Below are 26,165 nucleotides of genomic sequence, written 5' to 3' on the forward strand. Positions count from 1 at the left end.
TCTAAAATTTGTATTAAATTTGCATGGGTTTTATGGGATATATTAATAGACAACTTAAACTATTAATTAAGTTATAGAAAATTGTTCATTTATTTAAAATATTATATTTATACCTTTATTCTATATATATTTATATAATATTAAAATATGATAGTCAAACAAAGTATTTTGCCAAGTGTCAATCAATGGTGAATTTTTTCCCTAAAAAATTGTATTAAATCAAAGGTAGTGATTAATTAATTATTAATTACTTTAATAATTATATTATAGTCTTGAAAATGTGATATTTTAACAAATTCATAAAAAATTATTTAAGATTGTCAAATGCTTGAGTTTTTCAATGCTAATTAATATTTATAGTATCACATTTTTAAGACTATGGAAGAAATCAAAATTCATATTTTTAAAATTTTGTTATTATTGAAAAAACTTATTCTTACTCATAGAGTTTTAATTTATATTTATAATTATAATATAATAAATAAAAAATAACGAATGTTTTTGAGTGGATATATTATAGATTTTATAATATTTATTTATAAATAAATATAATATAATGAATAAAAAATCTTATAAGTATTTTATCAAGTAACCTACTTAATATATTAATTAATTTTTAACACATTAAATGGCAGTACATTAAATTAAAAGTATTCTCTATTAATATATTGAATAGCGAATAATTAATTAAACTTAAATTTTGATAAATAATTAAAGATAAAAAATTATAATTATTAATTTTGTTAAAATTATTTAAAATAATAAATTTATTTTTTTATTTTTAAATTAAACTCTTCCGTGGTTCACCACTAGTTTATTTATAACAAGGCACTCGTACTCTTGCAATTACAGTTCTCTGTAGTGCATTGATTGTGCCCGACCTTCTTGAAACATTTATACATTATGGTATTATTATTATTATTATTATCAATGGGAACTTATTACTTGAAGCCTGCATCTGGTGGGTCTCCTGTTAGTGTTCGCACGTACTCTGCTTAATTGGCTCCAATTATTAGGCCAGTTGAATCGAGAGGCTTAAAGGCCATGTGTTAGTCTTCGTACGTACTCTGTTAATTGGCGCGTAGGAGCTAGCATGTGGTCGTCTCTGCATAAATCATCACAGATCTCCTTCATATCATAAATGTATTTTGACATCAGGGCTAGTGATTTGTGAACCAAGCGACGCTTCTATGCTTATCCGAAACTCAAAAGTACAAGGGCACCTGGACGAGTCGTTCGAAATTACGGATTAATCCTGTCCAATTAATTGCTGGCTGGGTTCCCTTGTCCAAGTGGCACTCTGCCTCACCATAAACCCACCCAGGTCACGGTCCACGGACACGCAAGCAAGCCCTTGTCTTTTCAGCTTAAATTTATCCACAAGTACGATATGCTTCGTCAGCTACGTGAATCTTGTCCAATGCCCTTGTCATTTCTCACCCGGTGCTGATACGTGGCATGCCAACTGGGGCCCCAGGAGGAGAAAATTAAATTCATGTGGATAAGGAGCGACCTTTCTCTGATCTGATACTTGTCGCTTGCTGAGTCATCCACATCATAATATATAGGATTCCCCCAATGAGTATGCATGTCCGCCACTTCCCAGCCAGCCACAAATGTACCAGAAATAATACTATGTTCCTAAATAATTTCTATAAATTAATAAAATTCATATCACTACTTGTTAAGTTACGGTTGATGGAACAAGTTTTCATGTGGCATCATTAAAGAATTTGTGCATTAAGATGAAGGGTGGACCAATAATCAATAACTGCATTTTTGTAGAATGATCTATTTTTTCTATCTTTCTTACAAAATATATAGGAGATAGAATTGTCCTAATTTACTAAAAATACCCTTCAACTTTTAATGCCTAAGTCAATAAAGACTAAAAAGATAGTCTTTATTGAAAACAGTGAAGTGATAATCGAGGTTTGAAAAAGATGAAGAGGTATCCTCTTTGAACTTAAGGTTAATTTATTTATGGAGTTATCCTTTTATTATTTGTTGATTAGTTAGGAGTATTCAATGTTGTACTTGAAATTTTAGGATTCTGAGATAAAATGTAAAAATGGTCTCTTGAATCTGATGAGCCAATTGGCAATCGAGATGCAACGAGCCACTAGCGACAGCGAGCGACGGAGCAAGAGGCAAGAGCGATGAGCCACCAGCCACATGATCGAGCTGGCAAGGGTGCGAAACTGTCACTGTGCGACTGAGCAAAATATAGACAGTGAACGACAAAGAGCGAGCCACCGACCAGGCGATCAACAAAGTAGCGAGAGGAGAAAGCAATAGGGTGAGGGTGAAAGGCAATGAGAGAAGAGAGAAGCAATAAGCGTCAGAGCAACAAGAGCAAGGGTGAGAGCGAAAGAGCGAGGGCGAAGCACGACGGAGCTGCGAGAGGTGAGAGCTAGGGTGAAGGCGAAGCCAAAAGTGACGGAGCGAGAGAGGTGAGTATGGCAGCGAGCGAAAGCGAAAGAGGAAGAATGGCAAATGTGATGCTATGTTTGGAGAAGGGAAATGGGTGGGTGGCTAGACAGTAGGCCCTTACAAAGAAAGAGGGTTTCTAATTTATGCACCCCAAATAATCTAATATTCATGGACCCTGAGGCAATTGCCTCATGGGCCTCGTGAAAGGTCCAATCCTAGGAGTATTCAATAAAATACAACAGTTAGAATTAATATAATCTTTTTCTTATTTGTCGTGTTAGATTACAAAACAAAAATTATAATTCTCTTAATCGTAATTTTCTTATTAAGTCATGAGTGTAGTTGTCATGTGAGTTACTAGCGTGACCTAACATCTTTAATAAAATAACACATTTTGTGTCTCTTTAATTTTAATTCACTCTTATGATAAAATACAGAGCATATTTTGTATCCAATGTTATATTTAAAAATAACTGATTTTTACTTTTTATTTCCTATTTATTTATACAATATATTTAAATGAAATGAAATTTGATCTAAACAAAATATAGAAACATTTATGTACTGCTTCATTCCATTTTATTAGGTATAATTTTGTCCTCACATTATCAAAGCCTAAAAAACTATCATTATTAATTGAAAAATTATTAATTGAAAAATGTTATTAATATCCCCTGACCTATATCAAGAGCTATACAATGTATGTAAAATAACAAAAATACCTATCATCTAAAGTAATGAGGAGAGACGGTGAGACACATAACTAAACTACCCTTCACCCAATGTGGTAAGGCACGAGTGATATTTTTATCATTTTGTGCGTATGTGTGTAGCCCAAAGTGTAGTCCTTGATATACCAATAGCATGATCTTTATTAATTTGTATCTATTTCGAAACAAGTATAATGTTTTAAGTAACTTCTCAAAATAAAAATCACTACTAAGGCATGTTTTTTTGAATTTACTAGATTTTATCTGAAAATTTCTATTTGCAACCAACTTTTTTACTCTTTGCAGCCAGTAAAGACCCATTTTCCCACTTTTTATTACTATCGCACACAACTACAGCCATCCCCATATAGTCATCCTTGAAACACATTCTCAAACCCCAACAACTCGAATCGCCTCCCAATGTTTGTAATGAAGACGAGCTTAATAAGAGATATAAGACTGTAAAATCAGAGGTAGGCTGTGTGGGTATGGGTGTGGGCCACCTTTGCAAAATTAGAGGCGGCATCACGACCACCAGCGACCTCCATCATCACAGTTGCAACTCAAGGTTTTGGGCTCGATAGGGGTAGCGACCGCCCTTCATGGCACCTTGATAGCCACCATAAAATTTCAAAAAGAAATACATAATCCTTATGGGTGCTAAATGTAGAGTCTGATGCTCGGGATTGGAAGTCAATGACTCAAAACTCCACCCTCTTGATTTTAACTAGACCAATATAAGAGTGTAAAATCAATGAAGAATGGCTGACTGTTTTAAAATGTAGGTCTTAAATGCCAGAAATGGATGTTAGTTCTTTACTACACAAGCTTTAGACATCAAAGTAGGTGGGGATGTTATACATACATAAGTCAACGACACACACATATATACATACAAAGATACATATACACACATTTAAACACATATATAGACACACACACATATATATACGCACACATACATATATATACACACACAATTGGCGATAGCCATGAAGGGTGGTTGCCATTGGCGGGTATGGTTGCCGCTAATTTTGTGTGTATGTATATATATGTGTGCGTATATGCATTCAAATGTGTGTATATATATATATGTGTGTTTTATGTAACTGTGTATATATATATATGTGTGTGTGTCTATGTATGTGTTCGAATGTATTGCCATTACTCTTATATTCCATGGTCACATTTTCATCCATTTTTTATCTTCGTCCCATCGTATTAGACATTCTTGATTATATCATCTCCAATGTGAATGAGCAGCTACGTATAGTGACAACAACTAACGGATAATTCATTAAGGGAGAAACTAACTATAATAAAAGAGTAAAAATAAGTTTTCAAATGAGAATATTTTAGATATATTAAAAAATAATTATAAAAAAATAAATAACTGCAAATAGAATTTAGCTTTCATACGTGGTGGTGGTGGTGGTGGTTGGACATTTAAGTATATTTGTGAATTTTATTTTCTCGAAGATTCGGACAAAAATGGAGTTTGGCCAGCCACGGGAAAAAGACTGGTCACCCTCCGACACGTGGCAGAACAAGAGTAGAGTAGCAGATACAAAAAGTGAGGCGGCCCCATACTGCTCACGTGTACTTTGTTTTTGATTTCTCAAATCCCTGGATGGATTCGTATCGAGGGCGCAAGCGCACCAGCCACCAGAACCCGACCCAAATCCAAACCCATCCATCTCAAACTCAAATACCGTCACAAAGCCCACCTACCGCATCCCTCTCTCTCCCTCTCTCTCTCTCTCTCTCTCCCCGCCGTCAAGTTCCCAACACGAAGAAACTTTTGCTCCAAATCTCCGAGGATCTCTCTCCAGCATTGCCGTTCGCCCTTGAACCCTCCATGTTTTTCGCTCTAATCATCTTCTTATTCTACTTCACCACGCTCTAGAAAAGCTAGGGTTTGTTTCTCGACTCTCCTCCAATGGTTTTGTCTTAGACAATGGCGGCTAGTTCGAGAGGCTTGTCATCGGCTCCATTCGGACTGAAACTGAAGAGACTTGACCTGTCTCTCCTGCACCGCCACGGACTGGAGTTGAGGAAGCGGCGGAGGAGGTTTCCTGGCCGTGATTTGACGATTGATTGCTGTTGTTCCGACTCCGGGGTTTCGATTCCGAGAGCCACTGGGGCTGGGAAGAGTGTCGAAAAGGCTAACGACTGGCTTTTCGATCCCAAGAAGATCCCTCACGGGGTTCGGATCCAAGCTACACCTGCATTGCCCTTTGCGTCCTCTCAGTAAGTTCCTGTCTTCCTGTTTATTTCTCTTTTATTCGTCTTTCTGAGTTTGTTCTGTTTGAGCTCAAAACGAAATGCGAGGATGTCTGAAGAAAAACATTGACTTTCCATTCTCAGACATTATAAGCATCGAATTTCCTTTATTCCTTCCTAATTTTCGTCCAACTAAATCGACCGCTCAAGGCGTGGATAATTCAGATGATTACTCATTAATGGATTCTTAGGTATCCACGATGAATTTATAGTAGCCTACACGGGGACTAGCTGGAAATTATTCCGCAGGAATTGAAGTTGCGCAATAGAGCTTATTAACTAGAAAACAGGAAGGAGAGGGGTTGTTCTGTATGAGTTTTATGTTATCATACGGTTCAATGAAAGATGATAGCATGGATTGGTCTCTTAGGCTACCAATAACTGGATCAAAAAGGACGGGAGTAAATATCATGCTAACTTTGCCTTGGAACTTGTAATTCCCGTGATACGACAGGTTAGTGACCTGGTTCTAAGTGTGGTCTGCTTATCTACTCTACTTTTTTCATTTGGGTGGCGATATTAACAAAGTTAAAATTGTTGCTTATATAGTAGAGGTGTCGGGAAAGACAAATCCCCAAAAGCGCTTGACTGTTTTTAGTTCTTATAATTACTCAATGTTTTCTTCTTGAAATGCCCTTTTACTATTTGAATCTTTAGCGATGCATCTCTCAGTCTTCAACCCAAGGTCGAAACATCATCAGATCTTGCCTATCAGGATCAGGAGACTAGGCAAGAACTGATACATTTTGCTTAGTTCAAGCCTGTTCGGAGAATAAAATTGAACAACAAAATCCAGAGGAAGACATCTAAATTTTCCTGATGAACTCAGAATTTGAGACTGCACACAAAAACCTGACTTGTAGGTGCTCCAACAAACTGAGCATGCTTTCCCACAAAACGGAACCAATTTTTCCGACAAGCCCAAGCATTTCAATGCTTAAATACTTCTGGTTCTTTCATTCTATGAATTGGAACTTGTTTCTTTAATTTCTCCAGTTGATGACTCCTAAACTGCATCGCATGTGAACATTTCAATGCAATGAAATGAGTCCAGTATTGCATGTGCATTACAGTACCTTGAGATTCGATACAATTTTGTCCTGTTCATAGAACTCCACAAAATGCCTTCACCATTGTTCCCAATCCTAGTTACCATCCTCCTTTGAACCCGCCCTTCCTTAGTTCACGACATCAATACTCTTTGCAACATGTTGTGGAAGGTTTCAGTGTGTGCTCATGTAATCATCAAACCTCTTGATGGCATTCCTCAATATGTCCTTAATGACTGAGTCCCATTAATGGGAGCTATGGGACGGAGTTGGTGCTTTGGCTGTGGTAGAGGGTGAAGGGATTGGAAACCCCAGAGAGAGCGTAGAGAGTTTGAGGCAATGATCATCTTAATTGGAGGGGGTTCTCGAAGGCGAATTAGTGAGGGTTTGGATTGGATCAAGTCCATGGCAAAGGGAAGGTTGACAAAGACGTTGGTCCCATGAATAATGAGAAGGGGGGGGGGGGGGGGGAGGTGGAATGAATGACTACTGTGAAGTGTGAATGTTGGGAGTATTGTCAGATGGCATCCCTGGTGCAAGTTTACCTGTTGCGAGGATGAGCAGAATTGAGAAGGCCACAATAGAAAAGAAAATAGAAAGAGAATACCGCAAAAAAACAAATATGGTTGAATAAGGCACCGTTAAAGTGCATTTCAGGAAAAGAAAATTAACTGTAAGAATTAAAAACAGTCAGGTGCTTTTGCAACCCTTTAACTGTCAATGCTGCGACCCTTTCATTATATGCTTGCCACTTAAATTGAGCTCTTGGAACTTAATTTTTGTAAAATAATTTTCTTGGTGTGTATATATGTGTATATATATGAGAAACAAATCAAAGAAATACTATAATGGAAAATAAATATGTGCTTAGCTAAATTGCTTCAACCATAAATCTTGAAGCTTGAATTGGTGAGAGTCAAAGAAAGAATAGCAAATAATCACTCACTAGAGGAAGTCATCACTATCATCATCAATTGAACATTATCCTAATCAAGTTAAAGACAGTGGCACGGGATTCATAATGTTAATTAACTTCTAAAAGCCACATTGGCAATACAAATCTTTGCAAAACAACAATGTGGCAAAATTTTATGCCGAATGGCCTTTTTGATGCAATCCTCTAGCAAGGGAATATCTACTGGAGGAAGTATATGTGAAATTTTTGACAACAGATCAGTCTTGGTCATTTGATTCCACAATTCTCAGGCCTATTGAGATGCTGGAATTCAGAAATTCCCAAGTAGAACATGCATGATTGATGGTATTGATACCATCCTTATGCTGTATCAATTATACAGTCATAAATCTTTGCTCGGGGGCCAAGATTGTTGATGCCTTTACTTGTACTTATGTAGAGATTTTTCATGTATTATGCCTGAGAAAATATTCAGTTCAGATTATCAGACTCTATAATTAATTAATTACTATAAAAAATTAAAGCAAATAAGCAATATGTCCAATCATGTTGAAGATAAGAATAAACCAAGTGACGCAAAAGTCACTTGGCTCATTTTAAAATATTTTCTCAAGCACTACAGTTTTGATATTGTCACTCAATAATTCTTGTTCAGTCTTAATGTTGTCAAATGAAGCACTTCAAGAAATTGTAGTGCTTAATTCCTTTATTAGAATGATAATTGGTTAAAAATTGACTTTAAAAGGTGTTGTAGTTAGGACAACTACTAGCAAACAACTTAATATAGAAATATTCTTTTGGGAATCCCAAACTGCAAAATTTAAACCGAAATAGCAAAAATTTTATCTTCTAAACTTAGGAAATAGTTAATGTTGTAATTTTTGGGAGGGTTTTATCATCCATATTATATTGCATGCTCTATTTGAGAATGTACGTCTTGAATTTGTTATGGTTAAAAAAAGTCAATATGTTGCTAACACAATAATGGAACTTCTAGAAAGGTGGTTTTTTATTTATTGTTGTGCCATAGAAATTAGGTTGAGAAAAAATAAGAATTTTTAAAGAAAAAATAAAAACGCTCACGGCAGTGTGCCACAAGCCCACTTGCGGCAAGGGCTTTGCGACAGTGTGCCGCGAGCCCCCTTTGCAGCAACAGCTTTGCGGAAGTGTGCCGCGAGCCCCCTTGTGGCGAAGACAAAACTTTGCGACGAGACCTTGTGGCGGAGGTAAAATCTTGCGGCGAGATCTTGTGGCAAAGGCAAAACCTTGCGGCGAGACCTTGTAGCGAAGGCAAAACCTTGCAATGAGACCTTATGGCGAAGGTAAAACCTTGCGGCGAGTCCTTGTGGTAAAGGAAAAACCTTGCGGCGAGATCTTATGGCGGAGTGAAACCTTGCGGCGAGATCTTATGGCGAAGGCAAAACCTTGCGGTGAGATCTTGTGGCGGAGGTAAAACCTTGCGGCAAGACCTTATAGCAAAGGCAAAACCTTGCGGCGAGACTTTGTAGCGAAGGCAAAATCTCGTGGCGAGACCTTGCGGCGAGACCTTATGGCAAAGGCAAAACCTAACGGCAAGTCTTGTGGCAAGACCTTGCATCAAAGACTTGATTGTAGTCACACGCCTCGAACATGGTTCATTCAACAAACGACACGTGTCAGCACCGAGCACCCTTGAGAATTGTGCCTTATAAATATCCAGCTACAGGACATTAATGGGGACTTCCAACTTTGGTAAAACTTGTCACTTTGAATACATTTTTACTATTTTCGTGAATAGTCATTGGGATCCGGGACTGACTTAGGCATCGGAGGGTCTTCACGGGGGAGATTCCCGCGAGCTTTTTAACCCATTTTCTCAGCATTAACAGGGTCAAATCCTCGCGGCGAAGAAAAAATCTTGCGGCGAACCTAGCGGCAAAGAAAAAGTCTTGCGGCGAACCTAGCGGCGAAGGCAAAGTCTTGTGGCGAACCTAACGGCAAAGCTAGTGGCAAAACTTTATGGCAAAGCTAGTGGCGAAGTCTTGTGGCGAACCTAGTGACAAAACCTTGTGGCGAAATTAGTGGCAAAACCTTATGGCAAAACTAGTGGAAAAACCTTGTGGCGAATCTAGTGGCAAAAGTAGTGGCAAAACCTTGTGGCGAAGTTAGTGGCGAAACTAGTGGCAAAACCTTGTGGCGAGCACCCTAGCGGCAGACTCCCTTGAGGCGACTTCTTTTACGGCAACCTAATCTCACCCGACAACAAGCTCGAGTGGACCCTACCTCACAAATTTTAATTGTTGTATTTTGGCAACAACATTTATATTCCTCAAAACCTAACATTTTGAAAAGATTCTTTTTTACCAAAGGACTGTGGGATGTTTTAAAGTTGTCACATTAACTTTTGAAACATGACCTGACTTCTCCACCATGATATAGGTCAAAGAACTTCCATTCTCTTTTTCTGATGTAAAACTAGATAGGTTACTGCACCTTAACTTCTTGTGCCGCCTTACTTTCCTGGTCAATATGCTTAGGACTTTGCTTGTGTTCACACTTTCAACAATATTTAGCATTAAACTGAGATAGAAAAACCAATTTATTATGCTAATAGCCTCTGAACTTCACCTGTGGCTTGAGCATTTGTCAAAGGTATGCTTGAGGCATGAGGTGCAAGGTTCATCCTGGTGCACAGAGACAACCTGGTGCGCAGAAATGTGCCCCAACAAATGAGAGGCAAGGCATGCTCCTAGGGCCCAGAGGTGCATGCCTTGGAAGGTTTTTTTTTTTTTCTTTGCCATTGATTTACTGAATCAGTAAAATATAACTGCATGGGATTAAAAAAGGAAGCCCTGCAAACAAACTTGTGATATCTCCTATCAAGAATACTATTAATCCTTTCTAGGGAAACTTTAGGAAATTGTATTTTCTTTCTTCATGCCTGTGCCTTGCACCTTGAACCAAATGCCTGTGCCTCAATGCACCTCACATAACAGCTATGATCTAGGGAGCATACTGACTTCTGATAGACTGACACCCCAACACATTGATGTTTTGGATTAAGTTACTTAAACAATAAAGGAAGAAGAAAAAGAAAAGAAATGACTGTTCTTATTCTTTTAGCTGTTTATGAAAAAACAATAGTTAACACTAAACATTACCAAGGCTGTATGGTCCGTAAGTGAAAAGCTGCTAAATCATCTTGCCTAAGCAATAAAATGGTCATTTTTAGCTTCATGGGCACACTCTCTCAGCAAGTCCTTTTTTAAGAGAGGTGGCAGGGCAATATGTGTCTTCTTGAAGTTTTTATATTAAATTAATTTCAATTTCTACAGGTCTAGGTTTGTGTCCAAACAGGAGAAGTTCTATCCACGATGTACCCCAAGAAATTCTGGTCCACAGTCCCGTGATACCCCACCTAAACGAGGTAATCGGGCTCTACTGTTTTCCATTGATGTTTTACAATTTCATTAGAGATGGAAAAATGTGTGAAATTTTTGTTAGTAAATATCAGGACTATGTCTCCGTTCTCATCACAAAATTTTGCTGGATAGCATTTCGTTGGTTGTTATACTCGGGCATCTTAGTGGTGGATGATGTATGTTGTTGTGTTCAATGCTTTCCTTCATGGTAGACACTGGTATTGCAAATGAGAAGGATTGGGGCATCAGTCTGTTCAATGAAAACGTCAATGAGTCTGGCATCAATGAAGATGGCAGCACTTGGTATCGAGAAAGTGGAGAGGACCTTGGAGAAAATGGATACAGATGTCGATGGACAAGGATGGGTGGTCAAAGTGATGATGGCTCATCGGAATGGAAAGAAACGGTACAAAGTTATATTATGATATAATGTCATGATTTATGAGTCTGTGATATGGCTGTGAAAATGAATTGAAGCAATTATCTGCAAACCATTTAGTGGTCAATACCTTACTTTTTTTTTCAATACCTCTCATATTGACCATTTGTTATTTCATGATAATGAAGATTATTAAATATGCAAAAAAAAAAAAGTCAAATTGCGTGTAGCGGGAAGGGTTTATTTACCATCCTATATAGGGTCAACAAAGTGAGGAAAGAACCACTTGTATTCTACTTTCTTCCACTTAAAATGTTCAATACCCATGAGGTTCACTGGCATCCAGCTATATTTAAAAATATTGTACTTCCATGTATCACAGAATCAAGCTGTAGCCACTTTCTTCTCTGTGAATGCCACTTGCTGAGTTCCTTTTGCTTAAATGAGATCAAATCCTTATGTCAAAAATATTTGGGTGTTGAGTTCCACTCTTTTAGTAGTGTGACCATTTGACTCCTGATGTCACATTATCTCATATTGGCAATCGTTGGACTTTCTCATGGAGACAGATGTGGAGTTTGACTAATTTTTCCAGATGCAGCTCACTGTCAATTTACCAACCCCTGCCCCCCCCCACCTAAACAAAAAAAAAAAGAAAGAAAGAAAGAAAGGAAGCTATCTTGTTAGTTATTTGTCTCTCTTATATGAATGAAACTCCTTTACTAACATGTAAAAACATTGATATCCCTAGGGTTTAGGGCAGCTATGAAAATATTTGCTGCACCAAGTCCGGGAGCTTGTATAAATAATCTTAGTTGGATAAGTAATCAATTCCATGATGAATACAAAAATAGAAATTTTGTAAACTGAAACAATTCAAAACTCCGGATGTTGTTTAAGAATGGCCTAAGAGAAAACAGTAGGTTATAAATGAGGCTAGAAAATTACCTTTTAGTTGTAATCAGAACTAGAAAGATTAGAAATGTATTGCCCATAGCTTGGGTGAGCATGACACAATCATAGGCTTCTGTGTCGCATTAACAGAATAGCTATTGCCAAGAACCTCCCATGTGTTTGCTTTGCTTTTGGATCTTTTGCTTCTACTATTTAAGCCTTCATTTGCCGATCTAGATCTAGGGTCACAAACAGGACATTCCTTTTCTTTTGAAATTCTGCTATTTTTAGTACGTATCCCATGAATTGTGTGCACGTTATTTTGTGGGTGGTGGGCAGTTTTCTCTCCCTCTTCCAGCGGCCATCTTTTCTGTTGGAGACAAACTGTTATATCCTGGCAATGTTAGACCGTAACAATACTCATCTAAGGGTTTTATGTTATTGAATGCGTGTCTTTTTGAGTTTGTATGTAAATCTTTGAAGATATGTCTTAAAAAACATGTCCATGTTCAACTTCAACCTCAAATAAGAAGTGGTACAGTGAGTGCGTTGTGTACTTCTGAATGTTATTATCTTTGCTGTTATCAATAGTTTTAACAATCAAATAGTTATGCTATATTGGATTTGTTTTCATAACTTCATGAAGTATCATCCCAGGTGGATACCTTTAATTGGATTTGTTGATATCATTGACAGTGGTGGGAGAAAAGTGACTGGACGGGATACAAAGAGCTAGGTATATTTCTTTCTCCATTTTCTGCATATGGTTGTTTTTAGCATGTTTCAACAAGAGAAGTGTTTAATATTGTTCTTTATGCCATATATTCATTCTTAAAACTTGCATGACCAATATGCTCTCAAATGTTGACTTTAAGACGGAACATGTGTATTTTTGGACAACAAAATTTCCTTCCTTGCCAAGGTCAATACACTCTTCTAATAAATATAAATCTAGAACATAGTTTCAGTCATTTGATTGTTTGTTTCAGATAGATCCCCCCCCCCCCCCCCCCCCCCCCCACAGGCACACACACAAACCAACAAAAATAAAAAGAAATAAAAGACTACTCCCAAGTCATTGAAGAGAGAAAAAAAAAATAGAAAGGAAAAACTCAATTATTCCAGCCATAGTTTCACTTTGTTACTATGAAAATAATTATTTATACCTGGATTAAACTCGTTATGAGAATCATACTTGCTGTTTTGTTGGAAAAGGTTTGTGTTACCTCTTAGTAGGTAGAGGATTAAGTTTTTTTTTGGCTTAAATATTAGGACTGAGATAAAGCTACAGAAGGTTCTTTCTCAAACAAGTTAGATAGTATACTTAAGTTGGGATTCCAAAGACATGACTTCCTATTAGGACAAACTAAAGCTTTACGGCCTTTACCATGAAAGCCTTATATAATGTTGCAAAAGTTGGAGTCTTCCCTTTTCAGTGAACAGGCAGAAGTTGATCTTTTCCTCCAATGGTATTAGTACTGTGATCCATTTCCTTTTAGTTAAAATGGATCAAAGGATATCTGAAATATCCACCTTTTGCTGATATTGAAGTCTTTATTGTTATAATGTACTAGAGAATGGAAAAGCTTGTGCACACCTACTCATGTAAATGTGGGTTTTAGATCCTGAAGTTGTACATCCACAGAGGAAATACCTGGTATTTTCAGTTGATTTGAGTATTTGTGCTTGCAAATTCTCATCGGAATTGAGTGAAATAGAATGGGCAATATGATTGATCCTTCTTCAATTGCTTATGAGCAGTGATCAGTTTGCCAGTCTTCTCTATATTTTGCTTTCGTTTTCAATTTTTTGTTTCAGTTAAAAAGCTGAAAACTTAACTTGTTATTTGACAATTACTGTTTATTTTCAACCTTTTGATTGATTTCCTCCTATACCCTTTATGTCACCGGTAAGCAAAGTCACCACGTTTGAGTAGCATAGATGCCAGTGAGACTCCCAGAAGCCTTTGAGAGTCACTGGTGACGGCTGAAGGGGGGGGGGGGGGGGGTGTTGTTGGTGAACCCCCCACCCCCTTAGGTCATCGGTGGTGAGAGGAGAGAAGTGAAAACAAAATAAAAATCGTGAAAACACATTTTTCTTGTTTTCAATTTAAAAAGTTAACAAATTCTTTGAAAAGGAAAACAGGTAACCAAATGCCATTTTTCTATTTTTGTTTTCAAAATAATAAAAACGAAAATGGAAGTCTGTTTTGTTTTTTCTCTCTCCTTTTTATCCTTTTTTTTTGTTTTTTGGTTGTTTTGGTGTATTGAAACATTTGGCTTCATTACTTGATTCAGATTGTAAGAAAAATTTGACCTTGATGATTTTTTAGTTTCCAAGCTCGTTGCAATAATTTCATCACATGTGAAATGGGCATTGTCAAATTGGGGCTTTGTTGGGGAGAGGTGGAGGGGAGGGAATAACCCTTATGGCAAGGACTATAACGTGACTAGCATTGCTATATATTTTTCAACCCCAATACCCTAACTCATCTCAATAATAATACCATGATATATGTGCATCTTTTTGAGTTTTGGTATCAGTGCTGATGCAGACGCACTAATATATCATAATAATATAAGTGTATCACAAAGTGCTTGTGGGCATAATGGAAAAGGTTATTATAGAAGTTGCACCATTTTTTGTTTGTGGGGTGGGGGCAAACAACCCTTGTGGCAAGTAAAAGCATTACTATATATGTTTCAACCCCAAGAGTCTAATTCATCTGAATAATAATAACACGCTACAAGCTACAAGTGCATCCCTTTTTATGCATTGAGAGCGCTGATGCAGATGCACACTCACATATATCATAATAATATAAATGTATCACAGAGTGTTGTGGGCATCATGGAAATGTGGAATTAGAGAGAGGTCCCAAGGTCTGGTGGTTTTGGGTAGGTGTTGGAGACAAACAAAACTTTAAAACCATAATCTATTGATTAAAGAATAGCATTAAATGTAAAATAAAATGCTTTGTTAAACTTCCGGCCGGGGGGGGGGGGGGGGGGGGAACTCTTATGTCGGAAACCTAAGATGGTGTTAACTGTTGAGAGTAAAAATAATAATATAAAAAGATAAAATTAACCCTTTATCTAATAGTTTAAGCTCTTAAATCAGATGGTGGTTAACAATTCAATATGGTATTAGAGTAGGCAAAAGTCTTGGGTTAAATTATCATTTTTGAATTGTTGCTCATGTTTGGATCAGTTATGCAATGAAACCTAGCCTCATGTGAGGGGGCATGTTGAGAGTAAAAATGATAATATAAAATATAAAATTAACCTTCTATTTAATAGCTTAAACTTTTAGAATAAATGGTGGTTAAAAATTCAACATTAACATAATTTATTCTACATCTTTTGCATATGGTCTGTACAAGCAAGCATGCGCCACACACTGTGTAATTTTTTTTTTTTTTAAATTTATGTCTGAGCTTTCTGGACCTTTTTGAAAATGCTTAATTGTTTTTTTATGGGAATCATAGGTGTGGAAAAATCAGGAAGGAATGCAGAGGGGGATTCGTGGTGGGAAACATGGCAAGAAGTTCTTCACCAGGATGAATGGAGGTTTTGACTTTATTATTGTTATTTTGTTGTTTGTATATTTGAACAGCCTAACCTTTTTTAGTCACTATTGGCTGCAGTCAAAGTAAAGCTTTCCAGTTTGTGAAACCTTATGTTTTCGGTATTCTTATGATAATGTTTTCTGCTTCCTGAAACTGCAGTAACCTAGCTAGGATAGAAAGGAGTGCCCAAAAACAAGCTAAATCAGGCTCAGAAAATGCTGGATGGTATGAGAACTGGTATGCAATTATTTACAATACAACAGTTTGACGTGGAGTATGCAATTGGGCAACAATTGTGTACCAGACTCGATATGATACATTTGTTCTATGCAGGTGGGAAAAATATGATGCCAAAGGCTGGACTGAGAAAGGGGCTCACAAGTATGGCAGACTGAATGAACAGTCTTGGTGGGAAAAGTGGGGAGAGCATTATGATGGAAGAGGATCTGTTCTAAAATGGTATTTTCTATTGCTTCCCTGTAATTTTCTGATATGACTTTTGTGAAGTTATACTGACCTAAATGAGTGTCCAAGGGCTAGTAATATATATGCTTATAGAAGATGAAAAACTTATCTGCAAATGTTGCAGTTAATCATGTCCTGTTAGTATGTATTAATGATAATTGAAGCCTAAATATGTCTGAACATGCTGAGTGGTCCATTTGTAGATCCCTTGCCGCTGGAGATGGATTAAAATTAAATTGTCTCCTCTCGGCATAATTTAGACTTCTAATGGTGATTGGAACAATTATTATGTAGAAATCACACAATATGGGAGGTTTGTAGATTAGCATTTCAAGACTGCCCCGTCTTAACATGTTCAAAGATGCTGCTTATATTTGTGTTTCTCTATGTCCAGTACTTCTTACTTCTTGGTTGAAACTGGAAATAAAATGGTAAAAGGAAAGAAAAAAGTATTTCTTCTGTAGCTGCACTGAAGTAGTTTTTATTCTTCTCCTCAGGACAGACAAGTGGGCTGAGACTGAACTTGGAACCAAATGGGGAGACAAATGGGAAGAGAAGTTTTTTGCTGGTATAGGTTCACGACAAGGGGAGACCTGGCACGTGTCACCCACTGGCGATCGTATGTTTTGTCCTTTTCTTTTTAATTAAATGTTGCAAATTTGAAACTGTTTTTGGCCGCCCCATCTGAAATCAGGAGCAATATTAAATTGCTGATACAATATGCATCCAAAAATTCCATCAAATGAATTTTTTAGTTTTAGTTAAAACTAGGATTAAATACATAGCAGGCATGTCTCTCCTGATGATGAGATTCTGTTGGACATGGATGCTTATGTATGTGTTGAAACATTAGAAAGATTGATGCTTGTGCATGTTCATTTCTCCATACTCAACAAGGGGCAAGAAAGATGTAAAAGGCCTGTGCTGACCTTTTATGGACAGCATCGAAATGGTCAATAGAACTTTATTGCTTTTGTAGTAGGCTACACTTGTACGCAAGCTACTGTCCTGTGGCAAGAGACCTAAGCTATTCTACAATGCACTGGAAGCCTTAAATGACCCTGAACACACATCATGACTATAACTTCTTGCTATAGGGAAACCTTTAGAGGATTAAAGGCTAGTTTTTGGTTTCCTTTGCCTGTTTCAGAATCCTACAGGCTATTACCAACCAGGGTTCGTTGATGTGAAAGAAACATCATGATAATGTCAACATGGAATAATCCCTCTTGAACTTATATATCAGAAGAAGTTGACTGGGGAGAGCCTTATAGAGTTCCTATATGTTTGGTGGCTACTTTCTTTTTTGAGTTATGTATTTTATTTTCTAATGTCGCTGGTGACTGAGGAGACGCCGAAGGTCGGCAACTCCTCTGGCCTTTCAATCTCTGAGTCACCAGCTCCCAAATTTGGGGGTCAAGGAGTCATCTAGATCGATAATGGGAGTCATGCAGTGGCAACTGCAGCAGTAGGTTTGCCAGCAGTTGGCATCTAGCGTCCGACAACTTTTCAGCGCATTGGGTCTCCTGCAGTGAAGGGGTGTAGGAGGGAGAAGAAAATAAAAACGAAACAAAAATGTGAAATCACCTTTTCCTTGTTTTCAGAACTTCTAAGTTTTCAAGATTTTTCAAAGCAAGTAACCAAACACTATTTTTGTGTTTCGTTATCAAAATAGTGAAAACAAAAGCTTTACCAAACGGGCGTTAAACAATTATGCAAATTTCTTTTGATTATTCAATGGGGGTTCTATTTTCTGTTTCATAATCGGTGACCCCAAGGAAATAATTCAGTTAGGCAGTTACATTTGCAGATGTAACCACATGATATACAAATAGTTCTGTCACGGCTTGATACTCATTTGCGCCTGCAGTCTGTCAGAAACTTCATTCCCTTTGGATTGCAGAGGAAAGCTTAAGAACGAATGAATTGTGATTTGCAACTTGTTTATTTTTTTAATAATATCTTATTATTCCATGTATTTGCAGGTTGGTCTAGGACGTGGGGCGAAGAGCACTTAGGGAATGGGTATGCTCCAAACCTATGAATTCTTTTCACTGATTATGCAAGCTTTCTTTGGCATTTGACAAAAAAAAAAAAGGTTTTTTGTTCACTATATCGGAAACTGATACGCACTTTTATCATTGTACTAGTAAGGTGCACAAATACGGTAAGAGTACAACAGGTGAAAGCTGGGATATTGTCGTTGATGAGGAAACTTACTACGAGTAAGATGTCTTTTCTTTAATTACTCGTATTAAAGAACTGTATAATTATTTTTGTTGTTGAGGATTTGCATTTTCCCCATGGTACTCAGTTTTTGAGTGAAATTGACAATTTTTAACCTTTGATTGAAGGGCTGAGCCACATTATGGATGGGCAGATGTGGTGGGCGATTCAAGCCAACTGCTATCCATCGAACCTCGAGAGAAGCCACCGGGTGTATACCCAGATATTGATTTTGGTTCATCTCCATCTTCTCCTCCTCCTCCTCCTCCGCGGCCACCGCCGCCGCCAGGCGATGTTCCACCAGGCATGTCTTCCCCCTCCTCAGAATGAAAACCTTGTGTGTCAAATGGTATTTGTTTGTAGGTAGTCTTTTAGAGGTATTGTTGAGGTCAATTAGTAATGGATAAAAACCCCTCCTGTAAAACAATTTGACAGTCATTGTTCTTCAATCCTTAATTCATTCTTTAAGATATCTTTACGGATTTCCGTCTGATCTCTTAATCAAGAACTTTGAGATATGGAGTCCTCAATTTCATGCTCATACTGTGAGATGGCTGATCAGTCTTTGCACGTTTGTTGCACAACACTACAATCTGATTGTTGCATCTGACCACTCTCTTCGATTTGAACTGGTAAACCGAATCATTCCATGAAAAAATATTGGAAAGAGTGTGTGGGAACTTAAAAGATAATATTAACCAATAGGCTGCCCAGATATTATTAGCTTTGAATTAATCTACAAAGTTCTTAACAGATCTCTGATATGTACCAACTTTTTCGGAAATATAGTTAATGGGTTAAATTAATGAGACCGTCTTTCTATTCCATTTTTTTTTTTTTTTTTAAATTCTGCTAGTGATTTTCTACGAAATAAGAATTCCGCATATTTTTTTCCCTTTTTGCTGAATTTAGGCCCATTAACATTATTAACTAAGAGAGACCCATATTGGTGTAATTTTGAGGTTTAGGTTGGGGGGGGACAAGATCATCAAAAAATCCTCTTCTCTTCCTTCAGTATGTTCTTAAATTTTAAACTCGTCTTTGCATATACTGATTTCGTTCCCAAACACAAAAGACAATCTATTTTTTTATATAAAAAAAAATTCATTTAACTCTGTTACTCCTTTCTTGTACGCCGAAATTGCTGTCGTATATATAAATATATATAGTGAGCCCAGCTCTTTACTTTACTTTTGGCACTCACTGGTTTGCTATTTGTATAAAGATGACGACGGCCTACGTACTAAATGTAAACGGTGTTGTTTTTGGTACGTAGTAAAAAATTATAAGAAATATAAAGAAGAATAAATTCTCATATAAACTACTACACAATGACGAATGATATCTTTCCCAGGTAAGATTAGTGAAGGAACAGTTTGCAAGCAGTTTAATAATTGGCTTTCTTTCTTAACAACTGTATCTGTCACCAAATCTTGCTTGCTTCATGGGTCCGCAAAGAATGTCTGGCGTCCATGAAAAATAATATATATATGTATATGTTTTTTTTTTTTTGGGGGGGGGGGGGGGGTTGTTCCAGGAGGAATGCTAAAATCTTCTCCTAACACAACATCATCAGCATTTCCAAGTTTGGTAATTGTATAAGTTAAAATAGTAGGCCAAATTTGACTACATCTCATGTGTCTTCAATTATTTAATTCCTGGTATTTCTCGTTTCCTTTCTCTTTTAAGTTTCTATGATTCATTTATTTATTAATTTTAAATCTTCCCCTCAATTAAGCCAAAAAGACTATAATTACATCTCATATAATTTTAGGACATATTTTATTACAAGCTTGGAACTTACATAAAAAAAAAAATAAGTTATAGGCAATTCAATTGTCTAGAACTTATTTACATGAAAATTATTAATTAGAAGTCTTTGATTAAATTTTATTTTCCATGCAATTTTCTTCCCAAACCCACCCCCGTCTTCTCCCTACCTTCTCTTATCTCTCTCTCTCCCCTTGCCTTTCAAACCCAGTTCCTTGCCCTACCATTCTCCATTGTTGCCATTGCCGGAGAATGGAGAGATCTAGCAACACGAGACCATGCTGCCCTACCTTCTCCCATTGCCGTCATCGCTGGAGAAAGCATCGTCGCCATCGCTGGAGAAAGCATCGCTGCCTTCTCCCATCAAGACCTAGAGAATAAGAAGGTGCCAGAGGAAGAGATGAGGTCAATGAGGCGTCTATCGATCAGATTTTCGACTCCAAGGAGGTGTCGCCATGGAAGGACCAACTCATTTTTAGAGCCTTCATGGTAAGCTACCCATTTCTCTCTCTCTCTCTCTCTCCCTCTCTCTCAAACCCAGTTCTTCTCACTACCTCCCCCCATCACCGATTGCAGCGGCCATCGTCGTCACTGCCATCTTTGTTGCCCATTGTCGATGGTCATTGCAACTGTCGATGGCCGATCTTCATTGGTCGTGGCCACCGATGATCGATCTTCACTGGCCATGACTTCTCCTCATGCTTCTGTTTTTCTTCTTCTTCTTCTTCCCTGGAATTTCTTTTCCAAGCCCTTTTCCTAAGAATTGATTTTCTAGCGAAAATGAGAATTTGGCATCACGTGAGCAAAGTGAGAATTGAAATTATCTAAAAAATATGGCTAATCAAATAACACTAAAACTAGAATTTACATGAAAAATAGTTATTTTTCATAAAAAATATGGCCAATCAAACAAACCCTTAGTTTTAATGTCTCGGGCCCTTATAATTTATTTATATATATATTTAATCTAAATATAATATCAATGACAACTCATTTGAACTCTTAACAACCAAATGGGAGATTTACTTGAAAGAACTATAAATTATAGAGACAGAAAATATCAAAAATAAATTATAAAATATCTATAAATCATACGTGGTCGGGTCTAAATAGAATTTACCCAAAAAAATAATAATAATATAGTATAATGTAATTTGGATTTAAAAAAGAAACCCGTATGTATATGTTTATTATTATATACTTTAGGTTTAAAGATGAGTAGAACAATTCATAAGTCCAAAAATAGTGTTGCATGACATAAGATTTTGACGGTCTGTGATTGTGAATGAATGGTTAATTATTATTTAATGAATATAATAATTTAATCGCGAAAAGGGCGAATTAATTAATTCACAGGTGGCGTATAGAAATTCGAATTTAGTGTTGCTTTGTTGAATGTGCTGAGTGGAGTGGATGATGATGAGACGGAGACCTGAGATCTGATCTGATCTGAGATGAGATGAGATGAGATATTTGTTTAAATTAAATTATTATGATTTTCATTTTTCAAACTCATGACATTCTAATAGGGCAGAGAGAGAGAGAGAGAGAGAGAGGCGGTGGCTGGCTGGCTGGCTGCGGCTGGCTGTTGAATTTTATGCACCACAAAAGGTGTAAATCCCACGTGGCAGGAGAAGAATGCTTGATCGTGGTGACGGAAGCCGTCCATTCCAACGCTGAAGGCTGACTTGTGTCCTCCACTCCAATAATAATAATAATAATAATAATAATAATAATAAAATTAGTAACAGAAAACAGTCAGTCTCGCACCTAGTACTGTGTTTGTACGCGTCACGTGACGACCATGCTTCTTATTTAATCCAGATTCTTAATTCCCCAATTCCCAACTTAATTCCTCTTGGGCTTCCCATAATAATAATAATAATAATAATCAGTCATTTGATTAATGTTATTCACTGTAATTAATTAATGAATTGATGGCAGCAAAGGAAGGAGAATGGATTGTTTGTGACCACACACCACACCACACCACACCAGGCCCCATATATAAATAAATAAATTGAGTTTTTTTTTTTGGTATCATCATGTGACTAATTCGTTACTTATTGGATAGATTTAAAAGTGGTATAATTAATTATTATTATGCCCATTGATTTGATTATAAGATAAATTCATGCGAACATTTCATTCACCCATTACAAACAAAGAATCAATTATATTATATAATAATGGACCCGATCTAAAAATCAAATTAAACCTTATAGATATAGCGCTTAAGAGGAGAAAAATAAATAAAAGTAAGTAAATGATAATGTCGTGTTTAATTTGGATGAAGGGAAAATGATGGATTCCAACCAGAATTCCATGATATCATCAACCTCCCTCCCTCCCATCCACCCAATGCCCTCAGGCTGGCCAGTGCCTGCCACCTTCTGCTTCTAGACCTACCCTAACCTCCCTCCCTCCCCACCTCCCTATATATAGATATATAGATATATATGCCGAAAATAAATAATAAAGAGAAGGTAAAGTTCACATTTAAAAGATCCGTACCATCCATTTGTCTATCTCTCTCCCTCCCTCGACATGAAAGGTGCCAGACCCGAAATCCGATTGCAACAGGATCGGCGAACATGACGATGCCGACGATGAAGCAGCTCTCCAAATGGGTATCGGATCTCGAGTGGCGGGTCCTCCTCCTCCTGCTTCTCCCCTCTCCCTCTTCCTCTTCGTCTCCTCTCTCTCTCCAACTCCTCCTCCGTCCTCTTCAAGTCCCTTCCCTCTTTCGCCCTCTCCAGTCCTTTATTTACGGCCCTGCCCCCCGGAGGTCGCCGATTCCTCCGCCGCCGGCTCCCAGCGCGACCGATTTGCAGCGGTCGAAAATCGCGGTGTGCCTGGTGGGCGGGGCCCGACGGTTCGAGCTGACTGGGCCGTCGATTGTGGATAGGATTCTGAGGGTTTATCCCAACTCCGATCTCTTCCTTCACAGCCCTCTCGACTCCGATGCCTTCAAATTCTCTCTCCTCAAGATCGCCCCCCGAATCGCCGCAGTGAGGATCTTCATGCCCCAGCCCCTCCCGGAAACAGAGTCGCAGCTCCGAGTCCTCACCGCTAGTAACTCGCCTAACGGCATACAGGTAACGTATTACCCGTTTATACGTACATAACTGTTTGTTTTCTTTGATTCGACCGTTTCTTCTCAAAATTCGTTTTTAATCTTTTATTCGTTTCGTTGGGTTTGGTTGTATGGGTCGCCGAAGCATCAACAAACTCGACCCATTGATTTGTTTTTATTCTCGGTTTCTGTTGGGTTTTTGGTTTGGTTTTGTTTCTTTTTCTTTGGTTGCGTATTCTTGTTTGGTGGGCTGGAAACTGGGAGCGAGAAAGGTCAAGAGTGCGAGGCTTCTAGACTTCTTTGGCTGCAGCAGTGCTTTCCACGTTAAATAAGCGTGTTGGTGCTCCTCTTGAGTCTTGACTTTTAGTAGTAGTAGTAGTAGATGATATTGTGAAGGTATTTCATTTGGCTTAGCTTCAATTTTAGTCCCATACTGATGATTATTGGCCCTTCCAATAGCGCTTCTTATAGTTATTATCTCATATTTTATAGTTTGTTTTTGGGCAGTTTGTATAAGCTAAGCTACTTCAAAATAAAATAAACTGGGGTAAATGTTCTAATTATCATAAAAAATATTTCTTTTATTCAAAGACTCTAATATCTTTTTGTTAACAAATAAGTGGTTATGAATTATGATTTAAGCTTATTAAGCCAAACTGCCTATACGTGTACTTGGAAGATATGGTGGACTTGTAGTGTATGTAGTAAGTGATTAAAATGACGCAGACGTATAAGGAGGGTTAAAAAACTCAATAATAATGATGCCCGCCCATTAAAATGACATGAGATATAGAAATGGGTGAAGAAGAAGAAGTAGCTTTCATCGTCAGCTAGTGGCTAGTGGCTAGTGGCTACGCATAGGCATAGCTAGTGTCGGTAACTAGGACAAGACAGACATCAAAGGAAATGTGTCATAACTAGCTGCTAGTACAGACAACAATAAACTAACAAACAATTCTATGCTATTATATTATAACTTAAATAAATGGGATGTGAGTTGTAACTTTTTTTTCACTCCGATGGTTTGTTTTGGCGTATAAAAACAGGGATTGTTGCAGTATTTCACACTCGTCGAGGGATGCTTGACGATGATCAAAGCGTATCAAAGCCGCCAAAACTTCACTTACGACTGGATAGTCCGCACCCGAGTCGACGGGTACTGGTCGGCCCCGCTCAGCCCCCGCAACTTCGTTCTGGGCCGGTACCTGGTCCCCCCGGGCTCGTCCTTTGGCGGACTCAACGACCGCCTCGGAATCGGGGACTTCAACACCTCCGCAGCGGCTCTCTCGCGCATCTCGCTTGTCCCGAAGCTCGACTCGGCCGGGTTCCGCCAACTCAACTCGGAGGCGGCCTTCCGGGCCCAACTCACCACCGAGGGAGTCCCCTACGTCACCAAACGCCTCCCCTTCTGCGTCGTCACGGATCGGAAGTACGGGTTCCCGCCGTCTCAGTACGGGGTTCCAGTGGCGGCGATGTCGAGCCGGGGGCCGCTGAGCGGCATGAAATGCCGGCCGTGTGCGGCGGCGTGCTCTGGCGAGTGCGTCGGGAGAGTGATGGACGGGCTTTATAAAGGGTGGAGCTGGACGGAGTGGTCCAACGGGACGCTCGAGCTCTGCGACGCTCACGGCGAGTGGGAGAAGGGCTGGGAGGCGACGTTCGACTGGCTGGCCGGGAAGAAGCTAGCGGCGGGGCGGCGGCGAGTTTCGAGACTGAAGCTGAAGCAATGTGTGGATGATTTCGAGGAGATGAGGCGGAAAACGACGATCTGGGAGGCTCCGCCGGCGACGGAGATTTGTCAACTGGGATCCGTGGCGGAATAAGGGTGTAAAGAGGTTAGGAATTAGGATAAGAAAAAAGAGTATTTTTGGATTCGTAAAAGTTTGATTTTTTATGATAGAAGATATATATATATATAAAATACATCACATCTATTTAATTTCAAATTATTTCTTAGTTTTAGGTTTTTAAATAAAAAGCTCACATTTTTCTTTCCATTGTTTGCTTTCTGGCGATCGAACTGAACTGCACTTCACCGCGCGTTCTAATAATAAATAAATAAATAAATAAATGCCATCTTTTACTTACCTTTTAACGCACTGCATGAAGCACAAAAGTAAGTAATATCCTTACTTTATTATTTTAATAAGAAAAAGAGAAACGAAAGGGACTCTCTTTACTTAATTTGGGCACCAACTCAACTGTTTAATCAATCAATGAGAGAATTTTGAGCTCTCCTGTCATGACTCAGCTTAGCCTCTAAATCATGTATAGTTTTACGAGGAGTAGTAGGAATTAAATTTTTTTAGTGATATTTATTTTATGTGAAAATGTGAATTGAATATATTTTTTTATGTGTATATAAACTGTAATTGTATTCAAATTTATCTGACAGATGAATTGAAAAGAAAGATCGTCTCGTGACTGAATATCTTTTTTTATCTGTATTTAAGCTGTAATCGTATTTAAATTTATCTGACAGACGAACTGAAAAGAAAGGCCCGCCTGTCTCAGGACTAATTGGGGTGAAACTCGAAAATTGGATTATCAAAAAAAAATAATAAGAAGAATTTTGAAATCAATTAAATAAAACATCTTGGACTTCATTTATATCATTTCATTTTTATGTCACTCAGCCTGCCTGATCCTTCACCAAACAGGCTTCTCTGTCTCTATCTCTATCTCGTACTTGCTTGTTGGATGCTCGGCCCAGCCTAATAAATATGTTGGCCCAACAAAATAGATATCATTTCATTTTTATGTCTCAGCCTGCCTCATCTTCGCCAAACAACGCTTTAACTCTATCTCGTACTTGCTTGTTGGACGCTCGGCCCAGCCCAATAAATATGTTGGCCCAACCAAAATAGAGGCCCAACTCGCAGAACAAGAAGAAGCCAGAAGGCGATGAAAGGAATAATACAACTTGGAACCATAAACGGGCAACAGATACTTTAATTAGTGGGTTGCTAAGTAAATATGGGATAGGCTCTGAATCAAT

General features: G+C 38.1%; 2 protein-coding genes and 1 long non-coding RNA gene across 3 annotated transcripts in view; 2 read left to right on the forward strand and 1 right to left on the reverse strand.

Moving 5' to 3' along the window:
* Positions 1 to 4,821: 4,821 nt before the first annotated feature.
* Positions 4,822 to 18,810, forward strand: LOC127808003 (uncharacterized). Its single transcript, XM_052346298.1, has 11 exons — positions 4,822 to 5,393; positions 10,706 to 10,797; positions 11,005 to 11,198; positions 12,762 to 12,801; positions 15,553 to 15,634; positions 15,793 to 15,870; positions 15,967 to 16,092; positions 16,596 to 16,717; positions 18,084 to 18,123; positions 18,249 to 18,323; positions 18,453 to 18,810. Exons 1-11 carry the CDS (start codon positions 5,101 to 5,103, stop codon positions 18,652 to 18,654), a joined length of 1,344 nt encoding a protein of 447 aa, XP_052202258.1. The 5' UTR covers positions 4,822 to 5,100; the 3' UTR covers positions 18,655 to 18,810.
* Positions 17,097 to 26,165, reverse strand: part of LOC127808004 (uncharacterized) — a 20,997-nt gene continuing 11,928 nt past the window's right edge. The window contains exon 2 of the long non-coding RNA XR_008024849.1: positions 17,097 to 17,176. This is a non-coding gene — a long non-coding RNA (uncharacterized LOC127808004). The remainder of the gene's footprint in view (positions 17,177 to 26,165) is intronic.
* On the forward strand, positions 22,569 to 25,164 carry LOC127808002 (uncharacterized). Its single transcript, XM_052346297.1, has 2 exons — positions 22,569 to 23,192; positions 24,217 to 25,164. The coding sequence occupies exons 1-2, from the start codon at positions 22,689 to 22,691 to the stop codon at positions 24,988 to 24,990; spliced, it is 1,278 nt and encodes a 425-aa protein (XP_052202257.1). The 5' UTR covers positions 22,569 to 22,688; the 3' UTR covers positions 24,991 to 25,164.

The sequence above is a fragment of the Diospyros lotus genome, chromosome 8 (assembly GCF_014633365.1).
Source record: "Diospyros lotus cultivar Yz01 chromosome 8, ASM1463336v1, whole genome shotgun sequence".
Taxonomy (NCBI): domain Eukaryota; kingdom Viridiplantae; phylum Streptophyta; class Magnoliopsida; order Ericales; family Ebenaceae; genus Diospyros; species Diospyros lotus.